Consider the following 24,560-nt stretch of genomic DNA (forward strand, 5'->3'; position numbering starts at 1 on the left):
TGAAACAGAACTGAAAGCCTACATTAGCCTCCTACTGCTGAGTGGTCTATACCATAGTGGTCACAAGGCATTGGAGGAGTTGTGGGAGCAATGCACTGGGTGTCCTTGCTTCTGTGCCACCATGAATTGAAAACAATTCCATCAAATCACCAACTACCTGAGATTTGACAACAAACTGACATGTAAGGAAATGAGAGCCGTGGACAAACTTGCTCCCTTCAGAGATATTTGGACACAATTTGTGGAGCAGCTCAAGAAATGGTATATTCCAGAAATATATCTGATGGTTGATGAGCAGCTCATTGCATTCAGGGGTCACTGTCCCTTCAGAGAATATATGCTCAGCAAGCCTGCCAAATATGACTTGAAAATTTGGTGGTGCTGTGATGCAGCAACATCATTCCCTGTGTTTGTCTACATGGGCAAACAACCAGAAGCTCCATGCCAAGTGTGATGACTGTAGGTGTTGTAGGGCTTGCTGCCACTGCCCTGAGCTTGTTTTCCTACAGACAGTGACACGGTGGACCTCGGCTTCAGATTACTTGGTCTGCCAATAAGTTGGTCTTATGTTTCTCACCTGCCATGACTTTGATGATATTATATTGCTAAAAGGCAATGCCCAAGGTGATCCTACCTGGTCTCAATCCCTGTTTTTTTTCTGTGGAGCTCCAAACCTCCCCTTTATCACACCCTAGCTTCTCCAGATGGCACTCATTCTCTGAAGCCCAGATCTTAATGCTGCCTGTTGGTCTATTGTTCCACTCTCAGCCATGAGGGTGACCATTGGCTATAGTTAGGCACACACCCTTCCAGGGCTGGCCTTGGCCTGCACTCAAATATCCAAAAAAAAAAAGAAAGCAAAACCTGACCGCTCTCAGTCTCTTTGCCAGACTCAGTCCATGTCCCCTTCACCTGGGGTCAGGCTCTCATGTCCAAATCACAACAAAAAAAAATCAGTTAATCCAGTCACTGCTCTGCACAGGCCTGCCCCAGCTTACTCGGGAGCATTCACAGTCCCAATGGGATCTCTCCCATGTGCAGCGAGGCTCTAACCTGAAAACGGCAATTCTTCTGGCCTCTCTCCTGGATCCTTAGCTGTCACTCTGCTCCAAGGATTCCCAGAAGCCTTGTGTATGCAGGCCTCCGCCTGCCTCCTTCTCTGGGTTACACCTGCAGTGTTTCTCCAGCAGGTTTGTCAACATTTGCCTGCCGGGACTCTCAGTGCTCCTCTCTCTGTGGCTCATGGGGAATCGACACCACTCTGCCCCTCTCTGGGGTGGAAATACTTCTGAGCAGCCTCCCTCCTCCAATCCAGACTGCGATGCTGCTCCAGAAGTCTGGTGATTGCTTCTCTTCCCTTCCAGTCTCCAGCTGCAGCCCCACTGGCCCCCCATGCTGTAAGTGTTGCTTGCTTTCACTTTCCCTGTCTGTTGCTGCAGGCTGCTTTTCTTCTGACCTCCCATGCCCAGCATGTAAGACACCTTGGGGCTTTTGTTTACTCTCTCTCTCCTTCACACCAAGGTAATTTTTGTACCTAGGTCATTGAAAAACTGGTTCATTCCTGGTACAAGATGAGATATTGTACTTGTATTTCTTTAGAAGTACTGACCTGGCAGAAAGACTGCTACAGAAAGACATGTCCTATGTGAGTACGATTTGGAAAATTAAGGCCAATATCCCAAACAAAATGCAAGCAAATTGAAGAAGGGAAAGTTTTAAATCCATTTTTGCTTTTGATAGGGAACTCACCCTATTTTCCTATGTTTCAAAGAAGTCCAAAGTTGTGCTGTTGCTGTCTAGCATGCACCATCACCTGTCAGTGGGTGAAGAGCAAGAAAGCTGGACATCATCCATGACTACAATAAAAACAAGGGTGGGACTTAGTTCGTATGACCACCTGCAGGTGGCCAATGACACTATTTTTAAATATGCTGGATCTGGCTGCCATTGCCAGTTTCATCATTTGGCTAGGCCACAACGCAAACTGAAAGCAAACATTACATTTAAGAAGACTAAGCTATTTTTTCGAGGAGATTGGAGAACAGTTGAAAACATAGAATGATGGATACACGTAATTTGTTTAAATCTGTCAAGTCTGGTATGACTGCCGTAAATTACAAATTGCAACAACACACCCCAGTAGAACCTTCTACAAGCATGAGTAGAGATTGCGCTTTTTTTCCAAGGACAGATGACCACAAAACCCAGAAATTATGTGAAGATTGTAAATGATTTACTTGTGTGCATCACAGTATATCACTGCTACTTTGTGAGGAATGCAATATTTAGTTAAAACAGTAAGGAAATGTTTTTGGAAGTAATTGCTAGTTTTAAAACAGTGTGAACTGCAGACTTAGTAAATTGTTCGTTCACGTTTTGAAACTCTAAAAAGGTTTACATTTTGTTCAGAGATCTAGATAAATAATATTTTTGGTTCAAATGATCATAAATACTCTTTCAATCAATCTGTATGTTTAATAAATAATTTTTGGTACATTTATACTGTTGTCACTGGTTCCATTTTGTTCATGCGGGTGTTACCCCATGAGACGAATAATGTTGAAATGAGGGGTAACTAGTTACCTCATGAGAACAACAATGGTTATGGTTTCATGAGAACAGATGAGGTTAAAACACAGAAAATGTACAGTGGGATTCTACAAGGCAGGGAAGTAGATTGACTGACCATCAGAGATTTGACAATTGTAAACTCCACAATTCCTGACCAGAAAACTTTCCTTACAAGGAAATTTGTGAGTTTTCAGTTCTTCACAATAGTTGAGATTCAGTTGAGCTTGAATCCAAAACCAAGAACTTTTCTGGGTTTACCTAGGCATAATATCTATGTTTTTTCTCTCTTCAACTGCTGCCACAATTGTGCCACAGGGGATTCTTTAATTCAGTCCTCTGCCACTTTTATTCATATTTCCCACAGCTCTAACAGCTGAAGCATAATGAGATTTTAAAAAATGATTTCTCAATTCTGGAGAAAATTATCAAAGAGATCTTTCTTAGTAAGCTGGATGAGGGCAACATCCTGAGGGACAGCCAGCACGAGTTTGTCATTGGTTTGCCTGACCAATATCATCTCCTTCTATGACCAGGTGACATATCACCTGGACAAGGGAGACGACATTGACATCATATATCTGGACTTTAAAAAAGCCTTTGATCTGGTGTCCCATGACCTCCTCATGGAAAAATTGGCCAACTGTGGCCTTGGCTACACCACAGTCCGATGGCTGGGAAATTGGCTCCGAGGTCGGACCTAGAAAGTAGTGGTCAATGGTAGCAAATCATTATGGTGCTCCGTGACCAGTGGTGTCCCCCAAAGCTCTGTCTTTGGACTGGTTCTCTTTAACATCTTTATCAGCAAAGTGGACATTGGTGTCAGAAGCACACTGGCTAAGTTCACCGATGACACTAAACTTTGAGGCATAGTGAGGCACAGTGTCCACATCTGAGGCCAGGCTGACTTGGATAAACTTAGTAGGTGGGCAGATACAAACCCGATGACATTCAATACCAATAAATGTAAGGTACTCCACCTCAGGAAAAAAAACCCTGCAGGGTACTTATAGGCTCAGCAGTACTACACTTGCTAGCACCAGTACTGGAAGAGACTTGGGGGTCATGACTGACCACAAGATGAACATGAGCCACCAATGCGATGTTGCAGCTGGTAAAGCTAACCCAACTCTGGCTTGCATCCATAGATGCTTCTCAAGTAAATCTCAGGACATCATCCTCCCACTGTATTCAGCCTTGGTGAGGCTGCAGCTGGAGCCCAGTCCAATTCTGGGCTCCATAATTCAAGAAGGATGTTGAGAAGCTTGAGAGAGTCCAAAGGAGAGCCATGAGCATGATCAGAGGGTAAGAGAATAGGCCTTATGAAGAGAGGCTGAGAGCCATGGGACTCTTCAGGCTAGAAAAGTGCAGGCTCAGGGGGGACCTGGTGGCTGCCTATAAGTACATAAGGGGAGTACATCAGGATCTGGGAGAACATCTGCTTACCCCCTGCTGTAATCTGGGCGGTACCCCAAGAGGTACCCCTCTCCAATTGAAGGGATTGAAGCAGGTGCACAAGCGCTGTGGGAGGTGTAGGGACTCTCCTCTCCCTATAGAGCAGAGCCAGACCACCAATGGGCCTTAGCCAGATAACTTTTAATGAGGGAACAATATTGGGAACATAATCAGTATAAACCAGGGGGGTATAGGGGACACTACAATGCCCTGAAGGGGCAGGATTCAACAAATGTTACACACTTATAATCATAGACATATTCATCCAGTTGACAAAAGACAGGGTTAACCAAAGTGTAAAACACAAACAGCAGAACAAACAATACTGGTTGGTGAAATATAAAAGGCACAAAATATCAAATGACAAGGAATATAGGGCCTAGGTACATGGAGGGGAAGAAACAGGAGAAACACAATGGCCTCTTTCCACTGCAAGAGGAATCTCCCCCTATTAGATCATTCACTCCAAGTCACCAGAACTGGGACTTGAACTCAAAGCTCCCACATGGCAGGCAGAAACTCTGCCACACAGCCATCAGTGCTGATAGCACTTTAAGTTGCTAGGGGTCTTGACCTTCCTGGAGCCCAGGCCTCACATCGAGCTACCTGGACTCTGATTGGAGGAGCTGGAAGCAGAGCTGGGAACCTCTCAGGTCGCTGCTCAGATCCTTGCTGGAGCTGGGGAGCCTCTCCTGCTGGCCACAGCCTCTCATAGGCGATCCTGGAACCCAGTGGGAGCCTCTCCTGCTGGCTACACACCACGCTGCTGAGGATCCCAGTGCTGCCTGAAGGTCCCACTCCTTCAGGCTCTTCTGGGGCAACTGTTCCCGCCCTGTTGGCTCAGTTCTTGCCAGCTCTTTGAAGCTTCTTCCTTGTGGTCCCTCGCTGGTCTACCCTGAGTCAGCCACGCTGTCCCTTTTATCCCCCTCCAGGTGACCCAAGGGGCCAATCAGGGAACATGGAGGGTAAGTCTCTGGGGCCTGATTGGTGAGGAAAGGGAATCCCAAGTCCTCCAATCATCTCTTTGCTTTTCAAAACCCCGGGGCTAAGTCACTCCCAGCCAGCCCGTCACACACTACTTTTTCAGAGAGTAGCAGCAACACTTCACATTAGTACCAGCTGGTTTCCCTTTCCAACTGCCAAGGCAGAAGCCAGCATAGACCGAAGAACTCATCTATTAACATGTGCTGCTTCTGAAACATAGCAACCAAGGTGCTACTAACCATTAGATAATCAGAAAGAGCAGCAGACAGCGGAAGCGGTCAGCTCCTGCAGTGCCCTGGGCAGTGTGCCAAACACTGGAGAGTGGGGCAAAGATTCTTACTTTCCCCAGCTCTCTCTGCACTCAGGTAGCAGTTCCTTCAGTTGTACTAGCATGTGGTTGTGCTGATGCAGCTGAGGAGCAGGTTTAGCAGAGGGAACCAGACTGTCCCTGCCTCCCCAGGAGCCTTTGCTACAGGTGTAGCCCTGCAGTGCTTAGCCATAAAAGTCAGGAAGCCCCGTGTCCCATAATGCACTGGGAGGGTTGAGCTAAGTGGCACCCCTTTATGGGAATTTGCTATGGGAGGTGCAGCTCCATGCCCAGTAGTGGTGCAGGTGCAGGTGGCAGAGAACAGGGTACCAGGGACAACCCCTGGAGAGTCTATGCCATGAGACTGCTGCAGCTAGTGTGCAGGAAGCCTGTCTGTAAGCTGTAGCAGCCTCAGGGCAGCCCCATACAATATGGAGTACAGGGCTGCCCAGCTTGTCTGGTTAGGCAGTGCAGGGCTGTATCTGCCACAGCAAAGGCTCCCAGAGCACGGAGGGATGGGGGGCGGGTAAGGTACCCTGCTTGCCCTACCCTAGTTACATTACTAGTTGTCATGCCTTCATACTATTGGACTTTATTTCTAGTCTCTTTTGTGAGTTTCAAATGCTTTAAAAGACTTATCTTTTCTTTCTGTTTAGAACAATAATCAGAAGTGGTCGTTTGGTCTGGTCTTTCTCCATCAGTATGCCATCCCAAAGACCCCATCCCAATCCCACAGACAAGTCACGTGAATCCTCCTGTCCTGTTCCTTTCCCTTCCCTTCCCTTCCCATCCCACCATACTACAAATATACAGGGTTTTTTTAAATTAACTATAGCTGCTTAATAACTGCTATTTCATAAGAGTAGCGGGTAGGCGGGCAGCTGGGTGGGTGTTTGTTGCCACTCGGTTAATTGGTGATTGCTGTTGATGTTGTAGGTGGTGAGCTCTTCTGGATTTTTTTTTTACATTTTTTTCTGGACTACATTTCCCAGCATGCCCAAGCTCACTGATCTTCGTACAGTTTCCAGTGGGGGCTCCCATTGGAACCTTCCTATTCCCTGTCCAGGTACACCGTCAATCTGTTGTTGTCAGCAATATATCCTTCTGGACAATCATGCACAAGGGCCGCTCGACCAGCCTATTGTGCAGCATGCGGGCTGCCACAATAAAGGCTGTTATATTTTCTTGATCCATGTTGAGCCGGCACATAAGTGCCCTCCATTGTCTTTTCAGTCAGCTGAACACCCATTCCAGGGCCATCCTGCAGCTGCTGGGGTGGTAGTTGAAAGTCAGCTTTTGCGGGTCGGTAATGCTCCCTCCAAAAGGCTTCATGAGCCAGGGCTTTAGGGGGTAGGCAGCATCCAGTAATATAACCAGGGGAACAGTGGCCCCGCATAGTGTCCTTTCTCCATGAGGGCAGGCAGAGGGGAGTTTCTGAACATGCACGCATCATGTGCACTGCCAGTTCAGCTGGTAAAAATGTTCATGTACCAGCCCCGGTGGTCCACCGGAGCTTACAGGATCACAGAGGCATATCCTTTCCTGTTTGTGAAAGCCTTCCCCCTCCCCGCAGGGCACAGCACTGGGATGTGAGTGCTGTCTAAAGCCCCTACACAGTTTGGGGAACCCCTTCTCATTAAAGCCATCTATGACTTCCTGCGGATTCTTCAGGTCAATAATTTTCTTTGCAGCTATCTCCTTAAGCAGCTGGCATACCTCACAAGTTGCAAACTGGGTGGCAATGGAATGGAGGCTGGATGGGCTCGCCAATTTCATGATGGCCATTGCAACCCTCTTGTCTGGTGGGATGGCCCAATGCATGTTTGTGTCCTGCCTCGTGATGTGTGGCCCCAGCATTGAGATGATATGATAGAATGTCTTCCTTTTCATTCGGAACATCTCCAGCCACTGCTGCTCCTTCCAAGTAGTCAGCATGATTCACTCCCACCAGTCCAAGCTGCTCTCATGGGCCCACACTGTATGGATTCTGGTCCTCCTCCTCAGGTTGCTCAGCAGAGCCTGGTCAAATTCCATTTGTTCACTTTGCTGTGTGTATGCCAAGCCCCCTGAGTACCTGTTGTATCTTCTTATTATTGTCATTGATGTTAAAGAAGTACCACAACTTGCCACTGTCATATTGAATGAAATAGTTTGAATGTTTGTAAAGGTTGCCCATTAGCCAGTTTCAGGAAGAAGATAGGATTTATCTCCTTATCTAGCTCATTGTTTTGGGTCTACGTAAAAAATGTCCTGACTTCGCTTAATTTAAATGTTAATCTTTAGAAGTCTTTTACAAAGAAAGCAAATATCCTGAGTTCCGAGACATCAAAGCCTAGGGACTTTTAACCAGACTGGTAAAAAAAAAAGGTATTTACAGTGATATGGAAGAAGTCTCCCCAAGAGTAATTTAAAATGCTCAAGAAAGGTAATTTCTGTTGAGTAAGATCCGAGCCCAAATTTGGGAGTAGTGACAAATTGAGTAGGAGGAGCCCACTGACGGCAGCTCACTCAATAAAAACCTGTAACTTACTGGCCCAATTTGGAGGTGACTTCACTTGCAGAACAACGAAGGAAGAATCGCAAGTGTAGCCCGGACCAGATTGATCACCTGACCCAACCTCTCCGTGAACACGAATCTCTTAGTTCACGCTGAAGCCGCGGAGCGCCCGAAAGGGACTGAAGGAAGGGGACTTAGTCCTATCACTGCTGAGCCCAGCTCATTGAATCGTATTGCTGAGGCCAGCCTATTGAACCGTACTACTGAGGCCAACCCATTAAATCGTACTACTGAGGAATGAAACCATATTTTGGTATTTGGCTTCTCGATATTCTAGGATTGTAAGTATATTATGAAAAATAACAGTATTGATTCAAATTTAACTTTTAGTTGTAATTGTAGTTGTTTTTGTAACACTAATTCTTATAGTATTGTTTGGGAAGGAAGTGCATTCGGAGCATTGTTTAATTATTGTGTTTTTAATGTTTGTGGTGTTTCTTAAAGCTAAGCAGTGTTATATACGTAGCAAAGAGTTTTAAAATAAAATTGTGTTGTATGAATTAAGTGTGTAATCATTGTGAAATCGTGCAATCAGCTAACTACTCCCCCAGCCAGTGCATCAAAACGAATCAGTAAATTGTGTGGGATTTTCTCTATTCCATAACCCACTAGAGACAGCCACTGAACACTGTAGCACAGTTCCTATCCTTCCCAAGCATTCCAGCAGTAATCCCCAGGTAAACAGTATTTGCAGAAACAGTACTGCCACCTCCTCCTCCTCCTGCTCCATGTTCTCCATCATGTCACGTATTTCACCCTTGTTCTCCATTTTGCCTCTCTCCGTCAGCAGCAGCCTTTCACCCATCTGCAACAAGCAAGGGGCAGGGACTGTGTGGTTAGTCTGGAGCTTGGTCTAGCTGCTTTTTCAACACTTCACCCCAGCATCTCTGGGCATTGGGACTTTGCACATCCTTTCATCCTTTCATCCTGAGCTTTACAGCCACTGGTGTCTTGATGTAATCAAACTTACAAACAAAAAATGTTTTGCTGACTCCTCTCCTAGCTACTCAAAACTTTTACCACTTTAAGGGAAATCAGGCTGTGCTTCTGTAATAAAATTATTTTGCACAAGCAGACAGGTAGGTATCAACTATTGCAATGTTCTGGTCCATTGAGCAGCCATCCCAAAGTACAATGGCCTTATTTACACCATCTTTGTTGTTGTTAACTGGGTGCTTCATCACCTTTGGGTGTTTTGATACTTACAGGTAATTACTTCACAATCCTTGGAATTTTCCTAGACCCTCATGCAAGCACAGTCTGAGTATAAAGGTGCCCCCCCCGCAAATTTGCCAGCCCCTTTCATAAATCACTTGTGCTGTTGACCATGAACTGCTTCACCATGTCTCAGAAAGCCAAGGCCAGCAGTATGGAGCTGATGCCCCAGGAGGCTGATACCTCCAACACCTGTGGACCCAACTGGACCTGGGAAGAACTGGAGGACTTAATAGACTTTTGGTTGGAGCAAAGTATCATAGACAGGCTGGAAAGTAGGAGGAATAAGCCTTTTTATGTTGAGATTGAAAAAGGCATGCAGGCACGAAGGCACAATCATGACTAGACCCAGGTCTGGTGCAAGATCAAGACCCTGAGATCAGCATTTTACAAAGATGCAAACTCTCTTCTGGGGCAGGTCGAACAATTGCCCCCTTCTATGACAAGCTGTCCATCATTCTCTCCAAGGATGTGGATGACAACCCAGGTTTGGAGACTCTCAGCACCAGAGTTGGGCTGGAGGTGGAGGAGGAGGCAGCAGCAGCCCCTCCTCATGGTGGAACCATGAGTATGTCTCAGCTGTTTGGAGATTGCTCTCTGTTCACTGATGACCATGAGTGCCAGGAAGAACCATTGGTCACCTTACAGTTAGTGCCACTTAGCCCCTCTGTTCCATGGAGTAGTACAGATGATGAAGTGGAGGGTCATGAGGAAACCCATGCAGCTGATATGATACATCATCTTTTACCAAGACACAAGAACATGCTGGACTGGGTAAGTCTTTTCTAATGTGCCTCTTGTCACAGCCAGGCAACTGTTACTGTAGGTGGGTAGCCATGTTCTTTCGGTGGTGGTGCAGGCTGGGTTCGACAGGTAATTATTTGCTTTAATTTTTTGCAGCTAGCAGTGGCAGCCATGGACCTATTCCCAGAGCAGTGAGAACTCATAAGTTTTGAGCAGCACAAGTGGTGCCCCAGTATTGCAGAGTCTGTTCCATGCCTGCTGGCATTTTGTGGGGGTGGGGATGTGTACTTTCCTCCTCTTGGGGGGAAGGCAAACATTTTTTTTGTTTGTTTATCAGCCACTGTGACCCGTGGCCACTGGGAATGGCACCCTGCTTGCACTTCAGCAGAGTGCTGCAGAGATTTTCACAGCAAGCAGATATGATCCTGTGAAACCTTACTTGAGTAATCAGGGTGCAATGCAAAGATGCCTGGTGGGCCAAACTCCATGAGACCCTGCATAAGGAGGATGCCATCCTCGAGCAAGTGCGAGACACCATGAAGAATTTGAAAGATGTGGTCAAGGAGTCCTGTGCTGAATTGCAGAGTTCACATGACACTTTCAAGGATGCCTTTCAGAGTGTGCAGAACTACCTAAATAAATGGGTGCTGTTAGACCCCGACTCCATGCATTTCCCAATGACTAGGGAGACGACTGTCCGGATCCTGTTACTCATTAGCCAGAGCAGAGCAGGGAGCAAACACCAGCACACATTGCTCACAACAGCTTTATTCAGAATGGTGACAGCTTTGGGCGAGCTCCCACACCAACAGAATATGGGGAGCAGCAATGAACAATAGTTTTTTCCACATTTATACACTTTGGTTCATGTTTATTAACATTTATTCTACCCTCGCTCCTCCTATGTTCCACCCATTTCTCCTCCCATCTCAAGCTCCACTTCTGTTTACTGTTTGCTTCATTAGCATGGAATTGCCTATACATTCCATTAATTTACATGACTTCTTGCTATAAACGCATGTCTAAGACCTTGACTCCTTTTCTTTGGTCAATGGGCAGACTTTGACCAAAACCTAGAAGCTTCTGCAGGCTTCTTCAGCAATCACCATTCACCTTTTTGCATATCCTCAATCCTGGGGAAACTCGTTGAGAGTCAGTCTTACCTTAATCCTCAGTCCTGGGGAAACTCTTTGAGAAGATCATCAAGGAGCACATCTGTGATGGGCCGGCATTGGGGATGAGGCTCAAGGGCAACCAGCATGGTTTCATTAGGGGCAGGTCATGTCAGACCAACCTGATTGCCTTTTACGATCAGGTCACAAAAGCATTGGATGCTGGTGTCACCGTGGATGTAGTCTTTCTGGACTTCAGCAAGGCCTTTGACACTGTCTCCCACCCCATCCTCATTAAAAAACTAGGCGACTGTGGCATCGATGACTACACGGTCAGATGGATTGCTAATTGGCTGAAGGGTTGTACTCAGAGGGTGGTGGTGGACGGGTCATATTCGACCTGGGGGGAAGTGGGCAGCGGAGTCCCCCAGGGCTCGGTCCTTGGGCCCTCACTGTTCAAGTTCTTTATCAGCGATTTGGATGATGGGGTGAAAAGCAACCTGTTCAAATTTGCTGATGATACCAAAATTTGGGGTGAGGTGGGCACGTTAGTAGGGAGGGAAAGACTGCAGAAAGACCTGGATAGGTTGCAAGGGTGGGTTAACAAAAACAGGATGCGTTTCAATACGGACAAGTGCAGGGTGCTGCACTTGGGCAGTAGTAACCAGCAGCACACTTATAAGATTGGAAACTTCCTTCTTGAGAGCACGGAGGCAGAAAGGGATCTTGGAGTCATCATTGACTCCAAGATGAACATGGGCCGACAATGCAAGGTCACGGTCAGCAGGGCTAACCGGACCTTATCGTGCATCCACAGGTGCATCTCAAGTAGGGCCACAGAGGTGATCCTCCTCCTCTACTTGACACTGGTCAGGCCACAGCTAGAATACAGTGTCCAGTTCTGGGCACCCCACTGCAAGAGGGATGTGGACAACGTTAAGAGGGTCCAGAGGAGGGCCATCCGCATGATCCGGGGACAGCAGGGCAGACCCTACAATGAGAGGCTACGGGACCTGAACCTGTTCAGCCTTGACAAGAGAAAGCTGAGGGGGGACCTGGTGACCATCTATAAACTCACTAGGGGGGGACCAGAAGGGTTTGGGGGAGACCTTGTTTCCCCTAGCGCCCCCCGGGATAACAAGGAATAACGGCCACAAGTTGTTGGAGAGTAGGTTTAGATTGGACATCCGTAAGAACTACTTCACAATTAGGGCGGCTAGGATCTGGAACCAACTTCCAAGGGAAGTGGTGCTGGCTCCTACCCTGGGGGTCTTTAAGAAGCGGCTCGATGCCTACCTGGCTGGGGTCATTTGAGCCCAGTTTTCCTCCTGCCCAGGCAGGGGGTCGGACTTGAAGATCTACAAGGTTCCTTCCGACCCTACTTCTATGATTCTATGATATGTTCATCCTGGAACCAAGGAGGTGATAATCCCCTCTATCGGGCGCTGGTCAGACCGCAGTTGGAATACTGTGTGCAATTTTGGGCGCCGCACTTCAAGAGGGATGTGGATAACCTGGAGAGGGTCCAGAGAAGGGCCACACATATGGTTAAGGGCTTGCACGCCGAGCCCTATGAAGAGAGACTAGGGCACCTGGACCTCTTCAGCCTCCGCAAGAGAAGGTTGAGAGGCGACCTTGTGGCTGCCTATAAGTTCAAGGTCTGGAATGGGCTCCCAAGGGAGGTGGTGCTCTCCCCTACCCTGGGGGTCTTCAAGAGGAGGTTAGATAAGCGTCTAGCTGGGGTCATCTAGACCCAGCACTTTTCCCTGCCTATGCAGGGGGTCGGACTCAATGATCTATTGAGGTCCCTTCCGACCCTAGCATCTATGAATCTATGAATCTATGGATTCTGTTACCAATTATGCATTGTTTTCCACATTCCAGTCTGTTTTTCTGTTTCAGGTTGTATCATCTAACTTTTTGGGCCCCTTTATCTTATCTCATTCCTTGTTATAGCTGGTTCACTGCACACAGACTCACACAGATTCACTTGCTGCTTTTCCCTCAGAAAATGGTTGACACAGTTACAATGGTTACTTAGCATAAGCAAATGGCTGGCTTAGCTATCATTTTGCCTTGTGGTGAGCAGCTTTGCTAGGCCACAGGTCATGCCTTGTATTCAGCTGCAAATCCAGTGCTCCCTAATAATCCAAATTATTGTCACCCTAACAGGTACGACACCCAAAAGGGAAAAGTTTCATAGATTTCATAGACATTAGGGCTGGAAGGGACCTCAGAAGATCATTGAGTCCAGCCCCCTGCCCAAAGGGCAGGAAGTCAGCTGGGGTCATAGGATCCCAGCAAGATAAGCATCCAGTTTGCTCTTGAAGGTGTTCAATGTAGGCGCTTGAACCACCTCCGGCAGCAGGCTGTTCCAGACCTTGGGGGCTGACCTTGGGGGCTCGGACAGTAAAGAAATTCTTCCTTATGTCCAGCCTGAAACAGTCTTGTAGTAGTTTATGACTGTTTGACCTAGTCGTCATCCCTTGGGGCGCTCTGGTGAACAAACCTTCCCCCAGATACTGGTGGTCACCCCTGATAAACTTATAGGTGGCCATCAGATCACCCCTGAGCCTCTGCTTTTCCAGGCTAAAAGTTATCCACTCCTTTTGCCTCTGTGCAAGACAAGCTGAGAATTACATCCAAGCGGCGCCCTGGGGTTTGCAGCTTTGCTTGCACACAAACACAATCTCTCTTGCACAAGTACACAGCGGGGCTCCAGAGGTAAACAAGGGGGCTACCTGGGTGTGTCACCCCTCCAGCAGCCAGCCTGGCTTGCTTTTTGGAAAGCCACCAGCCACTTTGCAAACTCAGGGCCACATTGTCTTCATGCTCTTTTTTGGCTCACCCTTCACAAGCCTTCCTTGACCTGCTTTGCTTGCAAACAAACCCAGGGACATGCAAACTTTTCTACCTTCTTTTTGCACTCTTTTCCAGCCCGGCGCCAGACTCTCTGTTTTTTTTTCCATATCAAAATGAGGCTGCCGGAGGGAGGAGGTTGCCCCACTCAAGCATTATAAATTAGGGAAGCAGAGGTCGGGTTATGTGTTCATTGTATTGACAGGGGAGGTTTGAGGAGGTTGAGGGATGACAGCACAGCAGGGGCAGAGAAGGACTTATTCTAGTAACAAGTCTTGCCCCTGGGGGGCACAGCAATGTGAATGCAGGGTTTGAGAAGACCGCAGGGTGATCAAGTGGGGTGCAGTGAAGCTTCAACTGCTATTTGATGCCTGTGCAATGTGCAACTTGAAAGTGGACATGGCAATGTGATACACGCCACCTTTGGTAAGTGACACCTGACACTTGTCTGTACCCTGAGAGTCATCCGTAGGGGGGTGCAAGTACAAGCAACCGCCCCGGGCACAGCGCTTTCGGGTCCCCTCAGAGATGGGCAGAGTGGATGGGTTGACTCCTCAGTGCCGCCATTGGCCTTGCATCCAATGCTCATCAACTCCCCTTCCTTGCTGGCACCACTGTGGCACGCAGGATTGGCTCTGCATCAGGAGGCGGTGTTTAATTTGCTCAAGGCCCTGCACTGTGGCATAACATGGGTCAGCTCTGATTGGAGGGGCATGCATTATTTAATTCAAATTTATTGTAAATGGGTCTGATGGAATTTTAGGGATGTGAAGGAAGGTACTTGAGGTGCACAAGAGGCACCAATACAAATTCCTATGCTCTTTTAAACCTCCCTCCCTCTGGTTTTTACATCCCTTTTCACTGCTAGCCACAGGCTGATCCATCCCTGCTGGTGTGACAAGAGGCAGAAAGAGAAAGGAAGAAAGAAAGAGAAAATGAAGAGCATGACAACACTTCCTTCAGGATTCATGATTGTAACGGTTCAATTCCACCCTATATATGTGGCCAATGTATGTTCTATATATTTCTGTTAAATATAAAATTACAGTTTGATTCCTTACCATGCAAAAGCAGATACTGAGCGGGAGGCAGGGTGGTGAAGGAAATGTATACTGTGGTGGTTCAAGCTTTAGCCCCTTTTTCTATGATTGCCCATGTTTGGGTTCCTGTGGTATATTCTGACTTTCGCCTGCCACGTCTTGTTTATTTTTGATGTTATTAGTTCGGAAGTGTAACTCCTTTTCTGCCACAGTCAGTCACTGGCAATCTACATGGGGATTTTCTGGGCCACAACCTCTCTTGAATCTGTTCTAGACGACACTCAAAAATTTAAGTCATTGATTGAATCACAATCTTATTTAGGTTAATAACTTTTTAAAAAAATTGTTGTTGGTCTTTATATCTATGACCAACCCACAGTTAGACAGACTGTGGTTATTGTATATTGTTCAGGTACATCTTCATTTTTTACTTTGAAAATCTTCGGCTGACTTGCTCCACTCTCCCATAATATCCAGTTTAGGTTAATTGAAGCTTAACAGTGGAACTAAACAATGAAACAATATATATATCCCTTGGCTCTCTCACCCATCCCTTGGCTCTCTCACCCATGAAACCAGCTAGAGTCCAATTGAGTCTACCATATATCCAAACACAATAAAGGAAATGAGAAACACAATTTTTGTTTTGACTTGTAAGGTAAATGCTTTTCTTTTCTCACCACTGCCTCAGCTGAAGTTCCTTCACTGTTTGGAGCCTTCCTCCACCCCCTTTTTTTTTTTTTTTTGAAGATGAACCTTCTCGGTCAACTCCATGCTTAACAAGACCCAGTCAAGTCATTTCCCTCTATTAAGGTTCAGGGTTCTCTCCCCTCCAGCAATCTTAATTTCTTTTCGCTCCCAGCTTTTCACTCAGTGTCCCACTCCTCCCTTCCCAGGTTTGTTCTCTCTTAAAGGAGCAGCTTCTCCGGAAGTGGCACTCTCCTTTTGCTGCTTCTTTCCCATGTTCACTCTCATTCCCCACAGCAAGCATTCCCCTCCCAGCCAGTGCCTCTTCACACCCACCTCCTGGTTCCTGAACTTGTCTTACTTCCTCCTCCTGGTTGCTGGCCACAAGTACTGTTAAGACTTCTTCTTTGTGTAATACTTGAATTGTGGAGGCTTTCTTCACAGGCTTTGGCTGGAGCATCAGCTTGAGTATGGTAAGAATTGCACAAGTTCTGCAGATCCATTTCATATTATTCTCGCCCTCCTCCTGGTTGGTGGCCTGTTTGCTAAACAGCATATCATGGAATTGTAATTAGAAGATTGTTGCTGGCCCCAAATGCAGAGGGTTTCTTCTTGGTTGCTGGCCAAGACCTCCAGCTCCCTCTTGTCCCATGGCTGGGGCTCTTAGCAGCCAGGGTGATGCTCTGGCATACTCCCTCCCTAGCACTTCCTTCATGGTTACTCGCTATGTCTCAGAAAATGACTGCTGCTTGGTGGCCCTTACAAACACACACACACAGACACACACACCATCAATCTAATAATCAATCAGTCAGTTTCTCTGAATGTCCTTCATGGAAGGAAATCTCTACATTTTCTAAATAGAGAATTTTTTTTCACAGACTACTGTATCACGTGTACCTTTAAAAATAATTTTTTCTACAGTAGTCTATGAGGATTTTAGATTTTAGTTTTTCCAAAACGTGAAAGCTAAGATTCGGCAAAGGCCCTGCTTCCCTCCCTCATGCCTTCTCCTGCATGGCTGTTTAAATAATCAATCAAATAATAATCAACCAAATACAGTCCAAATACACACAACAATCAACCAAATAATCAAAACAGGCACACAGACACACACACACTCATAAAAGGACTGTATTTTCCCCCGCCCCACCTCCCTGGTGACAGTTACTTTTTCTGAATTTCCTGCCCTGCAAGAAGTGCTTTCCTCAGGTCTGAAACCTAGTAAACCTTGTTACGTCTCAGCTCTGTATTCTTGGGCAACCCTGGTACAGGATGCAGTCTGTCTGACTCACAAAGGACTCACCCCCCCCCTCCCCTCCTCTACCTAAATGAAACTGATTAAGATGCAGTGAGAGACGCACCTAAGACCCTCACCAGATAAGGGTGACAAGAGTGAATCAACTGCCCTAGGTCTCATTTACATGAGAGATGGAAAACAGAAAGCCTGAAGCAGAGACTGCAGTGAATTCTGGGACCAGAGAAGCAGGAGAGCGCTGCATGATGGGGAATCTGTGCTTCCAATGTTAATCAACCCATGTTCACACACATCCAGCTCAGCATTTATCAGACCAGTTCTAATCTGGATTTGCTAAGGACTTTTCCCCCCCCAGACACACACACACAGCTCTAAGTTTAATAGGCATCTCGGGCCGTACATTCCCCGGTCCCACTATGGGAGGCCTATTTAAACTTGATTGACTAAAACTCGGTTGCCGGGTTAGGGAATGCTGAGGCAAGAGACCGAGTCAGAGGGGGTATGGGCAACATTTGAACAATGGTTAAGGGTTCATCATAGCATCCAGCCTGCTGGAGCCCTAATCCCAAAAGTTGTCATATCTTTCCCGAGACGACTGGTGGGAGTCCTCTCCACAAAAGGTTATGAGCACCCCAATAATTGCTTTAAGTCTGTTAAAAGACTATAGTAAGATCTGGAAAAGTCATGCTAAGCTGAGGCTTGTGCACAACAAGTAAAAATCCAAAATCCTGATGCTGCAAGCTATCTATTGTTCCTGAAGAAACCATGAGATATCCCATCAGTATATCTGCCACCCATAGGAATTTCAAGCTGGCTCCCAAGTATTTGGGTTACTCCCTAATCTTAAGTGTTTCCTGATTATCAATCAGTTTCCTGAGATGGTCCAAACCAGATAACCCCTTGTCAATAGAAAAGACAATGATTTACACTACTGAGGGTGCTTCGAAGCAGCTAAACTGAGGGTATAAAAATCTGTAAGTGTGTGTGCTGCTAGAGGGAGAAGAGGAAGAGGAAAAGGAAGGAAAAGAAGTAGAAGCAGGAGGAAAGAAGGAGAAGAAGAAAACCCCTGTGCTGACACCATCCCCTGTCGTTCTTGGGACGCTGGAAGAACAGATCATCTCTCCCTTCAAGGACTGTGCTACAGACTGTGCCTGTCAGCTTTGCAGCCTGAGTACCGTGGACTAGGTGAGATCCCAGCGTTCTCTGTCTTCTTTCTAGGCATAAACTTCTGAACCTGAACTGTATCAGTTAAGCTTGAGCTAAGTTTCCCCAAATACTTAGTGAAACCAGGGTAGTATTGTCATTGTTGGTGTTTGTTTTTCTTTTGCATGTCTATTACTACTAGTACTATTATATATTTCATATGCTTAGCAATAAATAACTTTTATAGTCAAACTGGTAGTAATTGGGTATATTTTTCCTTCTCTGCTTCTCTTTCCTCCCGTGCTCTGCAGCAACGCTTCTTTTACCTATGCTAAAGATCCCTGTGAAGCCCAAATTATTGTGGGGTCTGCTCATCAAGAGGCCAAAGATTGGGACGTGCTGAGTTTGAAACACATAAGGGGATCAGCTTGTACAGGCTGATTGACCCAGTTTGACTCAGACGTGCCCTTATGAACTGAATGCTGGCCCATGAGGGTGTCAGCTGGACACCCAGCCGGATTCAGAGGGATTCTGTTTACCTGTGTGCTTGTGTCTGACTGCATTTTATTGTTGCTCTTATGAACTGATTCTTGGCATATGAGGGTGTCAGCCTGTCCATGCTGATCAGCCCGGCCAGGTCAGGCGTGTCATGTTAATTTGTGTGTGTTTGTGTGTATGACTGATTTGGTGACTGGAGGAACCCAGTCCCATTGAGATTGAGTCCTGCAAGATAGCTCCATTGGGGGTGAGGGCTTGCAGAAGGGAGAAATACAGCTCCGTATAGTAACACAAGCAGCACATTGACAGAATCACCAAGACCCTAGAAACTATCCCTAATAAATGAGCACACCCCAAAGTAATGGGCAAATTTGGTAACAACCTGCACTAGGGTTTCTTCTTGGTTGCTGGCCAAGATCTCCGGCAAATTCCCTTCTGGGGTCCAGGTAGTAGGCCCAGGCCTGTGGGCTCTTCAATTTACTTGCCCACCTCTGCACCTACCTCTCCATTGTAGCCTCATAACTTTTCAACCACTGCTGACAACAAAGCAAGCTATGCTCCTGAGCTTAAAGCAGATGCATCCTGACCTGATCTCTCTCAGTTGCACCCTTATAAAAAACCTGCCCACTTCTCACCCAGAAGCTGAGGCTTCTTCACATGCTTTTGCACCCTTGGAACTTTGTCATTATTGTTGGCCACAAAGCCTTCTTCTTGGTTGCTGGCCGAGACCTCCACGGTCTCAGTAGTAGGTTCCTTGCCCGCCTTGCTCTCTATCTTACACCTCTCTGTTGTAGCCTTGTATCTCTGGAATCACTGCTGGCCACAAAGCAAACTGTGATCATGAGCTATGACCACTGCAGTGGCAGAGGGCTTGGGTTGCAGGGATGACTTCCACTAAGGAAGCTGTGGCTTGAGTTTCTCCTCTGAATTGTGGAGGTCTTCTTGGTTGCTGGCCAAGACCTCCACATTCTGGGTAGTAGGCTCTTCAGCCCACTTGGCTTCTGCCTTACACCTCAGCAACCAAGCAGACAAGTCCTGACCTGACCTCTCTCCATTGCACCCTTATAAAAAACTGCCTGCTTCTTGCCCAGAAGCTGAGGCTTCTTCACTGGCTTTGGCATGAGCATCAGCACTTGCCCTGTGCCTTACACCTCTCTGTTGCACCCCTGGAACTTTGGAATCATTGCTGGGGGAAAGCTTCTTGCTGGGAAGGGAAAACACTGCCTGCTTCTCACCCTTCTGAGGACCACTGCAGTGGCAGAAGCTGAGGTGTCTTGGCCTGAGCACCAGCTCGATTTGCACAAGTTCTGCAGGCCCACTTCATATAGTCTAGTTGCCCTCTACCTGTATATTGGCCATGAACCAGCAAATTTGGATTTGGGTACATGTCTTCTGACACCCACCCACCACTGTCTCCTTGAGGGAGGTTTCTGTATTTTAATAGGGAGATTTAAAATAAATTTTAAATGAACAAGGAGATTTTAAAGAAATAATTAATAGTAGAAAGTCCCCCCCACCTGAGAAGGATACATGCACCTGTACCTGAGGGGGCCCCAACTGTGCCTGGGGGCCCTCACCTGATGGTGCCCCCTTTGGAACCATGACTGCCCACCCCACCTTGATTCAACTGTGTTCCTGCTGGGTGGGTCATGTTCAGTAACTGGGAAGGGGGTGCAGGATGCCTCCCTCCTTCCATCCCTCTCCCTCACCCACCCACCCACCTGGGGGCCCCCTTCCTCCCTAAGCTTTGTGCCCAGAAAAGATTTGAAAGGTATAAAGTGCCACAGAGAGTGAGTAGCATGGCATGGCCCAACTCAGCTAGCCAGCTGAGTCAGGCCATTCATCTATACCTGAGGAGGCCCCAAACATGCCTGGGGGCCCACATCTGAGGGGGCCCCCTTTGAGACCATGGCTGAGCCCCTCCCCCCCGCATTTGATCCAGCCATGTTCCTGTTGGGACATATTCAGTAACTGGGAAGGGGGTGCAGGACGCCTTCCTCCCTCCACACCTCACCCCCAACCACCCACCTGAGGGCCACCTCCCTTCATCCATAAGCTTTGTGCCCAGCAAAGATTCCAAAGATACAATGGAATGGAGACTAGCATGCCTGACCACCCACCTGAGGGGGTCCCTGGGGGAACTTGCCTGGGGGCCCCTACCCGAGGAGGCCCCTCCCTAACTAGGATTTTTGGGTGGGTTTCTTTCTTGCAAGTAAATGCTGGCTGCAGACTAGCACTGGCCAAACATTTGACCTCCCTCCGTCTGCTAACAGTCATCATCAGTAACCAGAAAGGGCCAGTAACCAGGCTGGCTGACTGGCTGGCTGGCTGGCTGGCTGCCTGCCTGCCTCCCTCCCTCCCTCCCTCCCAACCTCCTGCCCTTCCACCATACAGCCCTCCATCAATCCATATCATATCAAAGGATTACTAAAGGGACATGGGAGCATATTGTGAATTGGTGCTTTATCCTATTGTTTTGCGTTTGCTGGCAATGGCTGTAGTGTAAAAAAATGTATTCACCATTGACTACCAACAGCCTTGTTGACTAAAAAAAAAGTCTATAGTGTTTTAGCTTTATTGTGATTTCTAAATGGAATTGATTGCAATTCAATTTATTGTGAAAAAAAATAAATGTTTTTTCAATGTTCCAAAAACCCTGGGCATAGTGCTTTTTGCAACCATGGCCTTGGCTAATTAGTAGCTCCCTGCTTATCTGGGAGCCATCTGATGAGGACATGCCAATACTTAGTGTAGAAGAAAGAGGTATTACAATTTTCTTGAATTTTGTTGAAAAGAAGTTCTTTCTGAATACACTTTATTCTGGAGAGACCTTGAGGTAGCTGAAGAGATTACCCTGGGCTGCCTGGGTTCCTCATCTCCCTCAACTTCTCCCTGTCCTTTGAGAAGGCTGAGAGGAAAGATATGGCAAGGGAGGACAAAGCAGTCCTGAACAAAGTGATGAGCTCTCTCCAGGGGGAGAGTGGGTTGAAGCAGAAGTGGAGGAGAGGGCGGTGTGGCAGGGAGGGGTGGTCTGCAAACACAGCTCCAAAAGGTGCTGCATGCAGGATTTTGTAATGCAAACATTGCATTGCAAAGAAAGCATTGGAAAAAAAATAATTTTTGCATTTCACCTCCCATAACAGTACAGCCTGCCTGCAAAGACAAAAAGAAGCTGTTTTGGAGTGGCGGAAGCAGGTGTTAACCCCAACTCCCTACCCACCTTGGTGACCATGTCGTATGCATTATAATGCATTTTAAAGACTTACTAAATTGTCTTTAAAGACATGCTAAAGGCTAAAGGCCTTGAGTGGGGCTGTTTAGTCTTTTTTCTTACAAGACATATCTTGCTGGACCTCACCCTACTTAACAAATCAACCCTGCAACTCTTTGCAAGTCTTTCCAGTAATGCCATGACTAAAACCCTCACAAGCACAGCATCCCCACCACTGAGGAGGATACGGTTTCCAACCCCCCGCCCCCCCGCCCCAACTATGTCAAAGAAAACATGACACATCAATCATATACAAATTCACACACATACACAAAAAAAAAATGTTAAAAAAAGAAGAAGTATTTTTCAGTATCTTGATAGTGATTGTGACTCTCCACTGGCCTGTGGTCTTGTCTCCAGTGAGTTCTGCCCACAAAAGTTTTCTGTGACGAGGGAGGAAAAAGGAAGAAGAGGAAGAGGAGCGGGGCTTGAAGCACAGTTGAAAAACTGGAATTTTGCTACACAACCCCCCCCACACAGACACACACTCTCTCTCTCTCACACACACACACAAGGTCAGTGAGACATATTACCTAAATGTCACCTGGGACGCTGCATACCTTGGGTGTCGGGTCTGGCAGGAAGCATCCTGCTGCCCTTGGACTCGTGGCTCTGAAATGGAATGTGATGAAGATCAGGTTGCAATACTGAAGGAAGTCATGTAACTACTCATCATGCTCTCCAAAGTTTCAAACTACTTGCAGAAAACTTACCATTATGCTGATGCTCCTGCCATCAGGAGCCATGGATCTTGTATTGGTAGATGACAGTGGATGCAGGGATCACAGTAGGTGGAGGGTAGTGGTGGGGGTGGCTGGAGGACAGGAGGGTACATGGGCGGGGCAGGAAGAACACAGAGAATAGGTAGCAGGAGGGCAACAATTAAGAGCGGGTAGAAAATGATATTATTGCTCTCCCCCCATTCTTTTCCACTTTTTAAAATAAAATAAGAATAAAATAAGAATAACTGGTAGGGTCAACAAAGCAGACACATCCTGACCTGACTGCGGAGGAGGGAGGGGTGAGGAGTGAGGCATGAAAGAGGGTAAAAAAGAACACACAGCACCACCTACTGGCTAGAGGCTGGAACGCAGCAGCCCCCATGGCGAAGGGGATTAATTACAATTCTTTGGAGTCTCTGGCTATTTGCACGAACAAAATCCACAGTTGAACTGGAAAGCAACGCAAATTAAAACATCTCCAAGTAGTGTTAGTTTAAGGCACTAAATGGACTTTGAAGTGGTGGGAAATCCTGGGTCGTGCAAACACAAATGCAGTTACATCAATGTAAATGGGAAATTTTGTTTTGTCTACACATGTCCAAAGGCCACAAAATAGAGCTGTGGAAACCAGGCAGGAAAAAAAACCACAATGAAATTGTGTGCAACCTTGTTTCACCTTTGTTTGTGTGACGAGCTAGCTGGCAGTGACCTAGCTCAGGGGTTTTGAAAGGGCAAAAGATGATTGGAGGACTTGGGATTTCCTTTCCTCACCAATCTGGTAATGATTTGGCCCAGGGGTTTTGAAGGTGTAAAAGATGATTAAAGGACTTGGGATTCCCTTTCCTCACCAATCAGGCCCCAGAGATTCACCCCTTATGTCCCCTGATTGGCCCCTTGGGTCACCTGGAGGGAGATAAAAGGGGCAGCACGGCTGACTCAGGGAGAGACCAGCGAGGGACCATGAGGAAGGAGCTTCAAAGAGCTGGCAAGAGCTGAGCCAGCGGGGCAGGAGCAGTTACCCCAGAAGAGCCTGAAGGAGCAGGACCTGCAGGTAGCAGTTGGACCCTCAGCAGCCCAGCATGTGGCTGGCAGAAGAGGCTTCCCGCTTCAGCAAGGATCTGAACAGCAACCTGAGGGGTCCCAGCTTGGCTTCCAGCTCCTCCTATCAGAGACCAGGCAGCTTGACGTGAGGCCGGGGCTCCAGGAAGGTCAAGACCCCTAGCAGCTTGGAGCAATACCAGCACTGGTGGCTGTGTGGTAGCATTCCTGTCTACCACATGGGAGATCCAAGTTCAAGTCCCAGCTTTAGTGACTTGGGGAGAGGGAGCTAATAAGGAAAAATTCCTCTTGCAGTGAAAAGGGGCCATTATGCTTTCTCCCTTTCCAGGTGCCTAGGCCCTACTTGTTTCTTTGACATTTTGTGCCTTTTTTTTATATTTCCCCAACCAGTATTGTTTGCTCTGCTGTTTGTGTTTTATATTTTGTTAACCCTGTCTTTTGTCAATGATTGTAAGTGTCTAACCTTTGTTGAATCCTGCCCCTTGGGGCATTGTAGTGTCCACTATAGCCCCTGATTATGCCTGTTATGTTCCCAGTATTGTTCCCTCATTAAAAGGTATATGTTTAAGTCCCCAGTGGTGGTCTGGCTCTGCTCTATAGGGGGAGGAGAGTCCCTACACCTCCCATAGTGCTTGTGCACCTGCTTTGATCCCTTCAATTGGAGAGGGGGTACCTTTTGGAGTACCGCCCAGGTTATATTTGCTCATCAAATTTTTCCTTTTTTTTCATAAAAATCTAGGAAACTGAATATTTTTCATATGGAAATATGAGAACCATTCAGTTACTGTTGTAGTGGGGGTTGTGGTTCCTTACAAGAACAGGCTTGGTGGCAACTTCAAGATGTCATTTCTGCCTGTTCTGGGTTTATATCATATGTTTCAGTGTAAGGGAAATTTCTTCTTTTACACTTCTTTTCTGCCTCTGCAAGATTATGCTGTTCCTGTCCTCATTCGGTCTTTCTGAACATGCAGATGTTCATTCCTGTTCCCTGTAGCGATCACTGGATTCAGTAAACACAGGCATACATGAATGAGAAGAACTATCAACAAACTTTAATTGAGGAGCAGTAGGCAACCTTTGC

General features: G+C 46.9%; 1 protein-coding gene across 1 annotated transcript; it reads left to right on the plus strand.

Annotated features, from left to right (window-relative positions):
• The first annotated feature begins 4,981 nt into the window (after window positions 1–4,981).
• LOC112551072 lies at window positions 4,982–19,466 on the plus strand. The gene is given in 6 exon segments (XM_025209987.1): window positions 4,982–4,988; window positions 9,505–9,732; window positions 10,165–10,269; window positions 10,272–10,474; window positions 13,115–13,136; window positions 19,408–19,466. Coding segments are annotated over 6 exon segments (624 nt in total).
• Window positions 19,467–24,560: the final 5,094 nt, after the last annotated feature.

Source organism: Alligator sinensis, unplaced genomic scaffold, assembly GCF_000455745.1.
Source record: "Alligator sinensis unplaced genomic scaffold, ASM45574v1 scaffold422_1, whole genome shotgun sequence".
NCBI classification, from domain to species: domain Eukaryota; kingdom Metazoa; phylum Chordata; order Crocodylia; family Alligatoridae; genus Alligator; species Alligator sinensis.